General features: G+C 35.0%; 1 protein-coding gene across 2 annotated transcripts in view; it reads left to right on the top strand.

Annotated features, from left to right (window-relative positions):
• Positions 1–6,396: 6,396 nt before the first annotated feature.
• The window catches only part of LOC126284077 (ubiquitin-conjugating enzyme E2 G1-like), a 51,800-nt gene continuing 45,896 nt past the window's right edge, over positions 6,397–12,300 (top strand). Inside the window, exons 1-2 of one of the 2 annotated variants that reach the window (XM_049982707.1) lie at positions 6,397–6,921; positions 7,532–7,634. In XM_049982707.1, the coding sequence (XP_049838664.1) occupies positions 6,876–6,921; positions 7,532–7,634 (149 nt within the window). In that variant the 5' untranslated portion in view covers positions 6,397–6,875. The remainder of the gene's footprint in view (positions 6,922–7,531; positions 7,635–12,300) is intronic. The other variant, XM_049982708.1, reaches the window with a different exon arrangement.

Below are 12,300 nucleotides of genomic sequence, written 5' to 3'. Positions count from 1 at the left end.
AAAACCGAGTAAGTACTTGTGCTGATTCTTTTAGAACAGAACTTAAATAGAGACAACCGATAACAGTCAGAGAAGCTTTATCTTCCTTAATTAATGACATCTTATACATGATAAAGACTTTGAATGTTATGCTTCCCCGCAGTGTATCTCATTTTCTTTTCTAAAAGTAATCAAACTAGTTACTCTAGATCATTTTATCTATATTATGGAGAGGTCGTTTGCAATCTTATGTCATAAGTGCAGAAGATGACAGAAGAGCAGACTTTTTCTTGAATTTTAACAAGAATGTGAAATTTTATTATGGACAACAATCTGTATATTTCTATCGATGTGCCTTATTCTCATCATGTTCCATATACATCTCTGGTTATTTAATGACTGTTATTTTTACTTTACAATTTTTTATTATTGTATATAGTTCTAGATGCCATTCTCTACGTTTATGTTATGCAGCCCTTTTTCACAATTGACATTCTTATGGAATACAGTTCATCTTTACTCTTGTTTTTTCTCTTTGTTACCACTGGCATTCATTGATACAACATAACAGCTTTTACTTAGAAAAAAGAGTAATTAATATAAAATATAAATTGGCCTTTCCAAAACTAATGTCGTTTTTCATTATAACAGCATAGGAATGTGTAATGATAGCTGTATAGGAAGGATAAACAAGGCTGTAGGACAGAAAATCAGGGTACTAGATTGTTAACAAACACACAGCACATATAAATGAAAAAAATTTCAAGATTTCGGGAAGCAGTATTTAAACTTTTATTGATCAGCTTGTATTATAATAAAAACAAATACCCATAACAGATTTGTTATATAAACTAATTGGATGCATTTATTACATATCAATAGAATTTGCTAAGTGCTGTCTTTAATGTGAAAAAATATTTTAACATATGTGTTACAACTCATATTTTGTCCATAAATGGCAACTTAAGTGTTCTATGTACAATACTTCCGTCATACAGTTTTATAATTTATCAGATTCGCATATGCAACATTGAATGTTATGTTGTGTATGGTACTAGAAATCTTTGTATGGTGTAGGAAACTATATGCTCTTCTATTTTTATACTATATGTGTTCTGGCAAAATCCATGCAGTATATATAGTATCTTGATAAAGAAACTGCTACTATCTCTACCAGTAGTAGCAGTAGTAGTAGTAGTAGTAGTAGTAGCAGTAAATAAAGTGTTACTACTACTACTGCTGCTGCTGCTACTACTACTACTGCTACTACTAGTAGTACTACTAGCAGTAGTAGTAGAAGAAGAAGAAGTTACACCACTGCCACTAATGCTTATTTAGTTCATCTTTTAGTGTCAGAATAATTAAACTGTGGAATTCTCCAGGGTTTTCGTTTGTAAAGGAATGTTTCAGAATGGAGTTTAGCATTTCAGCTTTTGTTTCGCTATCCTTTCACTTCCTGTCTCACTCACTAGCTTTGGAGTCACTAACAGACTAAAGATATGACCACAGTTTCTTTGGGTTCTGTGAAGATCACTTGACAATACTCTGCTATGGTAGTCATAGAAGACATCTCGCATTACTCTTTTGACAGCCAAATGCGTTTCATTTAGCCACTCTCTATCTATAGCCCTACGCTTTGTTTTATACCTATTATGCAGTAATCACTGTTTCTGTAGAAGTTTACTTATAGCGACTGTATACCATGGAGAACTGTTCTGCTGGGTACTTGTATACCATGGAGGCTTCCTCTCATTATGAACTGTTCTACTGAGTACAAATCATGGTGAAAGTTTCAAGTTCCTCATTGAGATATGACAGTACTAATTTTTCACCTAGTTTATTGTATATATGTTTCTGCTTCTTTCAGTTGTCCTTCATATTTTGGTAATCATTGTTGCCACAATTACATCATGATCAGTGATACCAGTTTCAATGTGAATATTGAAACTGGACACAAGTCTAGTTGTTGCTATTAGATTCAGTATATTCTGGTCACGAGTGGGATTTTTAATTATCTGTTCTAGGTAGTTTTCAGAGTAGGCATTTAGTAAAGCTGCACGAGATGTCTTATCATGCCCACCTCTAACAAAACTGTAATTTTTTCATTTAATTGTTGAATGCTTAAAATCTACACTGACGATTTCAGTATGATTTGGGAACTTATGCATAAGTGAATTGAGGTTTTCTCTGAAGTTTTTGGTTATATCAGAAGACGAGTCTGGTTGGCAATACAAGGATCCAATTACCATTTTATTCCCACCCCTGATGCTGAGTCTTGTCCAAACAATCTCCCATAGAGGTTCAGTTTCTATCTCAGTGTAACTGAGTTTCTTGACTTCTGCAACAAATACAACACCACAATTTCTGATTTGTCCGCCCTTTTGATGTACTCCTTAGTTTTCCCTAAAAATCTCACTGCTGCGAATTTCAAGTTTCAATCAGCTTTCTGTATCTAGGTATTATGTGAACTTCACTGCTTTTCATGAACGCTTCAAACTCTGGCACTTTGTTGCGATTGCTTGGGCAGTTTACCATTAGGATTTTAATAGTCTCACCTGTCAAAAACCTTGTTTTTGTGTAAAAATAAAAAATTTGGTACCCCCTTATTGCACTCCTTTCGGACAAGAGGTACCTTTTATGATAATTAATACAGAGATATCTTCTAGTCTTGTTCTTGTGGACATCTGTTGCAACATATGCATAAATTTGTAACATTAGAATTGACATCACTAAGTCCTGTTAATGTGCTACATTTGTCATTGTTGTTATTCCACTGATTGTGTATAAATAAATGTGCTATGCAGTTTTTCATCAAAGCTATGAAATTGGCAAGGGAGGGGGATAAGGTAATAAATGATCCACAACACTTAGCAAACTATGTAAACGAGCATTTTTCAAGTATTGCAGAGAAGTTACAGCAAAAATTCCCCAAAACAAATATAACACCTGCAAAAATTGTTGCACTAGATACAATGATGTTACTTCCAACCACAGAGAATGAAGTCAATAAAACTGTTCAAAAGCTAAAAAATAAAAAGTCAGAAGGCTTAGATGATGTACCAATGTGTGTACTGAAACAATGCATAAGGATTATACAAGGCCCATTAACAAATATAATAAATGAATCCTTCACATCAGGGACATTTCCAGAGCAGCTAAAACAGGCAAGAGTTGTACCTTTGCTTAAGAAAGGTAATGCAGAAGACATAGAAAATTACCGGCCCATTTCCCTGCTGTCAGCATTCTCAAAAATAATAGAAGCAATTATGAAAGACAGATTAATGAATTATCTGAATAAATACAATCTTTTAAGCAAATCACAGTTTGGTTTTCGAAGTGGCAAAAATACGGAGTCAGCCATAGTAGAATTCACAAAAGTTGTACTTAATGCTCTTGATAAAGATGAGTGTGTCACAGGCATATTTTTGGATCTTTCTAAGGCTTTTGATACAGTCGACCACAAGATTCTATTAAATAAATTAGAAGCATTAGGAATAAGAGGGGTAGCTAATGACTGGTTTCGATCATACCTAACAGATAGGGTACAAAGAGTAGAGATAACACATACTTCAAATAGATCTAAACATTTAGTAAAATACCTCTCAGAACCAAAACATATTAATATAGGGGTTCCACAAGGTAGCATATTAGGACCAATACTATTCCTGATATACATCAATGACTTTCCCAGTAGTGTTACTCATGGTGAGAAAATTCTCTTCGCTGATGACAGCAATATTATAGTCACTGAGAGAACAAGAGAACTCCTTACCGAGAAAGCAAATGAAACTCTCAAGGAAGTTTACGATTGGTCAATAAGCAACAAATTGACATTAAACATAAAGAAAACTAATGCCATGAACTTCAGTTTGAAGAGGAAAAATGACAATGTTAAATTAAATGTAGATGGCACCTCTATAGACTGTGTAACAAATGCAAAATTTCTAGGAATGAATATTGACTCTCAGCTGAAGTGGTGCGAACACACAAAGGTACTTGCAAACAGAATGTCATCAGCATGTTATGCCCTTAGAATTCTATCATCTGTGTGTAACATGCAGTGTCTTTTAGTTACATATTATTCATATGTACACTCAATTCTTAGCTATGGCATTCTTTTTTGGGGAACAAATCCACAAAATATGAACACAATTTTCAAACTCCAGAAAAGAGCCATAAGAATAATAACCAGAAATAGTAGTCGAGCTCATTGTAAAGATCTGTTCAAAACACTGGGAATTTTAACTGTTACATGTGAACATATTTACCAGTCAGTTGTACACATCAAAAGTAACATTGGCAATTACTGCACAAACAGCTCTGTCCATGACCATGCAACAAGAGATAGACTCAACTTACATTTACCAAGAAAAAATAAACATAAAACTCAAAACAGCATTTTCTACCAAGGAATAAAACTGTACAATAAATTACCAAAAGAGATTAAAGAAATTTCAAAAATACACTTATTTAAGAAGGCAGCTAAAAAGTACCTGTTATGCAATACATTTTATACATTGAAGGATTACTTAGATAAAGCAGAGTAGGGGTTTGATAAAAAAATGTTATACAAACAAATAATAATAATAATGATGATTATAAAACATCCAATATTCCACATAACACCTTCACTTTATTATTTTTCTTCTTTTTTCCTTTCTAGAGACACTCTCCCCTCAAGCTATGCATAGCACAATACTAACACCTCTTCCTCTTTCTCTTTCTGAGCTCAACATCTCACTCATTATGAAGGGATGCTGACTCAGTTTTTCAGGATAGCAAATGGGAACTTGCAGTACAGAAAATGGCCCAAGGATCACCTGTGTGTGTGTGTGTGTGTGTGTGTGTGTGTGTGTGTGTGTGTGTATGTAGTGAGTGAAGTGTTATGAAACAATGTGTGTATAGTGTGTGCAGTGACTGATAGTGAAATATGAGTGAATAGTGTGGCATTACATTATTTAATGAGTTTTTTGTAAATAAATTATTGTATACCAGGAGTAAAATCTAATGATTGTCTTTAACTAGAAGTCTGTAAATATATGTGTATACGAATTAGCTTATTGTAAATTGATCTAAGCTTGTAAATACTTTGACATGTCCTATATCCTTGTAAAAAGAGATCTACGGATGAATAAAACTACTACTACTACTACTACTACTACTAGAGAATGTTTTGGCTACTCTTCAAAAAACATTAATGACACTTTATTTTATTTCTGCCCCTTTTGCAGAATTATTTGTGACAAATATAAAATCTGTCGAAAATGGTTCTAATTCTGACTGAAGTATTAATGTGAAAGGTCATTCACACAAATGAAGAACAATGGTAAGACTTAGAGTCTGTTGTAATTTTCTCCAAATATATCTTTGTTTCGTATTTACTTTTGACTCTGGTCCAAAGTAGTTATTTGTCTGTGTATTTACTAATTCCAACCATCCAAACTTTTAAAAAATATCAAAATCCATACAGTCAGATACTTTGGACAGATCATAACGAATACATACCTCTCATTTCTGGCTTCTAATAAGTGGAGTGGACAAATTACGTTTTGACTGGGACAGCCTTTCTTGAATCCAAACGCTATCGCTTAAAGTAAATTAGTTCAGTTTATTTTTATGCATGATAGTCGTTTTTTAATTTTTATCTACAACAGAATTTCATTAATATAACCTAATCACTTCAGATGCCATCTATTCAGAAATTCGTCTATGGAGTGGAAGGAATTGTCAAGCAGAAATGATTTCAGTCAGTTTTTAAATCTTTCGTTATTTGCATGAGCATATTTTAGTTCACAAGGAGGGTGGTTAAACTTTTTTGGCTGTTGCTCTATAATCGTGTCACTACATTACTATGTCGAAAGTTTTGGGAATAATCTCAGTAACGAACTTAGACCAGTATTATTTATGTCTTGCTTTTACTTTTCATAAGAAGAAGCCTAACTATAGCACATCGGACTGTGTAGCTTCCGGTGGTTTCCGACGTTGACACTGATTGGCTGGAAAAATTTCGTGTGCTAATGACACATTGCATATGTCACTATTCAAGTATCAGCAACTTATATACTAGGAATAACATTTCAGAATCATGTTCGGCATTCATTTGACAGTTTGCGAAGCTTTTTTTCTTGCTAATTTTTCTTTGTATTAATTCCGTCAGGGACCCTCGTACTTAAACCATATTCGGTTTGAATACCATACTGCTTTACTTTCGGAAACTAAATACGAAAAACATTTGTCATAATGTAACATGATGGAAGGAGGAAGTCGTAAAGGAAAAGCGACTTAACTGTGATTGGAGGTAACATATAATCATTTATTCCATTAATCTGATGCGAAAGTATAAATGAGACTACAAACACACTTTAATTTACGATGGCTTTATTATATGAGTTTACCTTCACTACTACTTTGTAGTAGTTCTGCCGATGTCAGTCCAACGGATGTTGCTGTTTTTCTGGTTTTGTTACAAGGAAAAAATTATGTGACGTGGAAAATTGTTGCTGTGTATGCAACGGACGTGCTCATAAGCGATGATACGGACTAGAATTCTGTAGATGGACAATTACCTAAATGTTTTGTAAGCTGGACGTTGGAAATTTCTGTAGATTTGCTTGACATAGAAACAAAATAGAAGGGAATGGAATTATAGTCTACGAAGTGAAATTATTCATATGTCAATTCGTATAGAAGGCCACGGAATACTAGAAGTGCCTGAAGTTCCCGGTAGAGAGCTCAGTTTGTCGGAAGTTTTGTAGAAACAAAATTCTCATACATGTAGCAGCAACTGCCGGAAGTAAAACTCTGTGGTAGCGCATGCGGCCTTGAGATTACTAAACCTGAGCCATTTTCCAAGGAGTGATTGTTTGCCTCTTTAAATTAAAAGTATTCTCTCATTCATGTCAGAGCCACAGTCAGCTCTTTTATTACGGAAACAACTAGCAGGTAAAGGAAGCTAAATTTCTGTATTCGTTCTAGTCAGGAAATCTTTATTATTGTCATAGCAAAACTTCTACTTATTTGTGTTGTAGATCGGAGATGTTGCCAGACGAACCAAATCTATATTTTGACACTCTAACAGCTGACACATTATTAGATTTTCCATAACTCTAAGATATCTAAATGTATTAATGACGAAGTGTGGTGTATCAAAAGTATGGAATTTAAAATTCGTTTTGTTGATAACCTAAAAGTAGACTTATTTGCAAGTCGGTATTATTGTTAGAACACTACAACGACATAAATTTAGGAACTTATTTTAGTCTCGGGCCGTCCATAAAACCTTTATTAAGCGTATGTGACCCGAATTGAAGTATGTTAGTAGGAAATGTTAAATCGATCGACTAGTGTTTGATGTACCTAACCTCAAATAGTGGTACTATTTTGAGCTTTCTTTGATAGTAAAAAGTTTCACGTAGCGCCAAAATAGTTTTAGTAGCCATTTTAATAAAGAAATGTTATAACAACTTGTTAGCTAACTGAAATTTTAATTAGTTTAGTTAGGGACTGCCATCTCGAACGACAAGTTTATACTATATTTCTCTTTTTTTCGTAGAACTTAATAAGAACCCTGTTGAAGGGTTTTCCGCTGGCCTGATTGACGACAATGACATATACAGATGGGAAGTCCTCATCATTGGACCTCCAGACACCTTATAGTAAGTATTATTAGACTGTCATTAATTTAAGTACATGCTTACAATATATGTAAAATGTTATTTCTCCATATAGTCTGTACCCATTGAAAATAAAAGTGCATGTGTATTGTATGGGTGTGTAAATGTATGAAATGTTTAGTATGCAAGGACATTATTACATTGTGGAGTTTGATAGCACTAGTGCTTGGAATGTAAAGATTGTATTTTGCATTATTTTGGAGAATGCAAATCTGTAGTGTTTACGGTATTTCAGTAAAATGTGAGAAAATTGTTGATTGAAGGATGGGATGCATTTTAATTATCTACTGTATTGTCGAGGAATGGTTGTCAAAGTTATTGGATTATATTAGTTTTAATCTCAAAGCAGATTTCTGAAAACAGTAATGATTATAAGAAGTCTTGCTGCTGCCAATAAGTTTTTTTTTAGGAAATGGATAGCATTGAACAAAATAAGTTACTTGGTTTTTATTATTACACTTTCTTCAAAATGAAATAAACTAGATACAATAAATCCATAAATATCTTTGTATGCAGCATGACAGTTTAGAAGGAAACACTAGTGTTGCAACATTCCACATATAAAAGGAAGATGACATTCAACTTTTATTTTCTGTACAGGGTATTATTTCACACATTCGCATTAAATTTCACTGGTTTTCTTACTAATATTTCCGTCTGGGCTTTTTGAGTACGTAATACTTGGTAATCAATGCAGAATGTGCATGTACAACTGCAAGACAAAAACAGTCAAGTATATAGCCACTAATGACAAACTTTTAATTGACAAAACATGTTATAGAGCAAATCTTGGTTTGCAGGTTTTTAAACTGCAAGGCAGCAATGCGCACACGCGCATGCCCTTTTGTGACCATTGTTAAAGAACCAAAAGTATGCCCAATCTGTTTTTGTGCTTAGGCATGTAGCAGTTGTTTTGAAATTTGATATTGTGTAAGCAATAGTTAGCGTTTAATGTCCAAAACTTAGATGCTGTGAGTCTTAATTACCTAGTTACCTGCATGTTACAATTGGAAGAACATAAGTTAATCTGCAACATTTCAGACTTCGTAATTTTTAAGCCCTTTAGACATGTTTTGAACTTTGAATTTTATCTTTTGTGTCTCTTTCTGTTGTCAATCTACTTACATTCCTTAAGTTAATAGCATGTTTCCTAGATGTATATAATGTATTAGAATGTGTGTGTGCGCGGTGGAAGGACCGAACTTGACACAGTTTGGAACTTGTCACTTTGTAATTCAGTCACTCGTGCTACAAATCCCTGGGTGCAGTAGCCTTTACTTGTTTAGAAGCTTCTGTAAAAGCCATTTGTTCAGGCTTGTAACTTGTCTTGGGCTCAAACCTGGAACAAAATATGCTTGTGCCATCGACAGTCATTTGTTCCAGTGATATACCCAGTCAGAGATTGGATGTAGAAATGAAATTCCAAGAGTAATTCATAACATTATCTAGAAGTAAAGGTAACAACTCACTGAATGATAGTGGTGTTGAATAGTGGAAAGGTTTTTAAATAAATGAAAACTGTCTTTAGGACAAATTCATTTTTTAGTGAGAAACCACAAGGACTTAATATTACCTAACTTATAAATTACACTTTGCACTGGTATGTTTTGAACTTGATTGGTACCCTCATTTTATTTTTGTTAAGAGGTGTCAGACCAGATTATCATAGAAAATGGCCTTACACACCCCTCCTTGAAATTTAACAATTGGGATTGACCTTATTTTTAACATTTCACTTAACTTCCTACAATACCATGGATCAGTGCAATATAATATTAAAATTAGAGTTTAATTTTCCAATGTAGACAAAACTTTGTCAACAAAGTGCCTTACCTTAACACTTGCCCTTATGAAAATAGTGAAAATTGCTCTCGGCACACGTAAGTTTCTTTTCCCAGCAAACAGCATTGTTTTCAGTACTTTTTAACGTACAGTAACACTGTAGCTGTTTGCACTGAATAATTTCTAATAGCATCAATCAAAATAAACATACCTTGTCATTGAATCTATGTATCGTGTTAATTTTATGGTGCAATATCAGTGAATGATGCCTTTGACAAAAATGTGGAGTAGCATGATATCCATATGTGCAACATGGCATTAACCTCAACTTTGGCAGACTTGAAGCACCTGTGTGGTGTAAGACCACTTACATATTCAGATAAAAGATATTGACAGGAAGTGTGACATGAAAGCAACTAGCAGTAATTAATCACATTAATGTAAATTACTATCGGGGTAACAATGCTAGATTTTTGAAATTGTGAAACTTTATTAGATGATTATTAATGAAATGTAATTTACTATTCACTGCTTCAATCTGAAACACACTCAAATGTAACACGCAGTACCAACATTGAATTAGAGAGAAGTGGCTTCTCTTTATGAAAGATGAGAGGGTAGGACACTACTGTGAGACAAGCCACCAGCATATCACAAAGATTTCTCAAGGTGCTGGTTATTTTTGTGTCCCAAGGAACAAACATTGTGTATCTGCTACAATCAATAAAGCTGTACTTGACCCCCAACTTCAGTGTTGCAGGGATTATATATTTAAAAAAAAAAAAAAAAATCATTGATGGCACCCATTATGATAGCCGGAGCAAATATGTGTTTGGGAACAAATCTGCATCCAGCCTCTTTTGAGGTCAATAAGCCACCACCTGCCCTCTGCAGCATACAGTGATCAATCATGTGTAGAGTTCCTTGTCTTTCAGGTGTGTCGGCATTCCATGCTCTTGATATTGCAAAGGGAACCAATGGGCCTGTGTTGGTGGTTCAGTCTGTGACATTGACATTGACAGTCATGTCTACAAACTGCTGTGAATTCTACACACAGCTAGTGTAGTACAAGCAGTGATATATTTTCCACATCGTGTGACAGTGCCACAATGGTGTCAGATAAATTGAAGTTCATGAGGGGTGGATTTGTTTACCTAGATTGTTAAAGTGACCCATAATTGATTTACTGAAGTGTTTAAGAATAAGACACTGTTCTGCAGGTGTTCAGTCCAACTTTTAATGTCACTACACTGAGGTTGGTTAACCATTAAAGCAAGTGATCGTTTACCTAAGGATTTCGAAAGTATCTCTGTTCCAATACTGCCAGATCGAAATGGGGAAACTTATATTACTTCATGCATGCTGTGTGTGTGGAGGGTGCTTCACCACACTATGATGCAGAACACCTCTTGTAGCCTCTGCCACTGGAGTTGGCTGACCATCTCCGTGAAGCTTGTGCTCACCTCTAACAAAACGTGCTGCTCTTCTCTGAATCATATATTTCCTCTTATCAATCCTGTCTGGTAAGGATCTGATTGATGAACAGTGGTCAGACATTGCTCAAAAAGTGCTAATTCCTTTTTTGGACAAAATTTACGGAGGTTTTTCCAGTGAACCTGTCTGTCTGCCTTACTTGCAATTAATTTTGTGTAGTTGCTTAACTTCAAATCTGTTTGTAAACATAATCCACGATGTTTACTGGAAATAAATGCTTCCAGTGATTGTTCTGTCATGTAACTATACAATAAAAGATCTTTGTGTGAATGCATGCTTTCCCAGCATATACAGTTGGTGAAAAGTTCTCAGGCTTCCATTTAGGTGGTTATGTCTTCAAACTTGAATGACTCGATGTGTGACATACTCATCATCAGGTATTAGGTTGCCTTAATTCTGCAGTTGTGGTTGCTGACAGACCCTTGGAGGGTGAAATGGGCTTTGTTGGTCGACATGTTAGGCAACCAGTTGTTTACTTCTCCCACTTTTGAAGTACCCACATTGTAAACGCTCTCCATGTCACAAAATTGGCAAGTAACAGTTAATGACACTGGATTTTGTACGTATAGCATTGGAGCATACATCTTAGTCCTCTCCAAACAGCAATGTATGGAATGCTGGTGTGACATGAGACTTGACAATCGCTGACTTCGCCACGTGGAGAAGAACCCGCTTGTCTCAATTTCTTTTTGAACTGTCAAAGTAGTAGTTAACAATTGTCTGATTGCCCACTATGGGGCCAGTCGTCTAACCAAGCTATGTCTTTGAACTTCCTGATAGCAATATTTATCACAGTACCTTCACTGAATCGAATGCCCTTCTTATGGTGGTAGGGTCAAAAAGCTTCACTAACAATGCCTTTTCTGTTAAGTGACCGTGCTGTGATTACTGGCGTATCTCTCTCATGATAGCTCGTGTGTTCATATATTAGCTTAGAGTTCAGAGCATCTTTTCATTGAAGTATTAGGCTGACAGGCAGGATTGATTTGTCATATGCAGCAGTACGTGTTTTGTGGTTGTAGCAAATACACAGCATAGACAGTAAAATTATGCAGATTCTTAATTTTGCTATGTGATAAAATTATTCTGATGCGAAGGGAGGAATTTGTATTAAAGGAAGGACTACCTGGCTTTGATGTTTGCCAGAAAACAATACATTTTATGTACTTGAAACTGGTTCAGCTGTGTCAGAAGTGTGTTCCAGAAAGGAATTCATTTCCCCGTGTGAAACATTTGTAAATGATTTATTGTAATAGCATGCAGTCAGAGCACAGGCGAACTGGAGACTGTGACTGTACTAGTGATCTTACACTGTTTGTCACTAGCTCCAACCAAAATATTCAGCACGGACAGGAATCCAGCACAGGTAGCA

The sequence above is a fragment of the Schistocerca gregaria genome, chromosome 8 (genome assembly GCF_023897955.1).
Source record: "Schistocerca gregaria isolate iqSchGreg1 chromosome 8, iqSchGreg1.2, whole genome shotgun sequence".
In the NCBI taxonomy this organism is placed as follows: Eukaryota; Metazoa; Arthropoda; class Insecta; order Orthoptera; family Acrididae; genus Schistocerca; species Schistocerca gregaria.
This window is presented reverse-complemented; position numbering and strand designations above follow the sequence as displayed.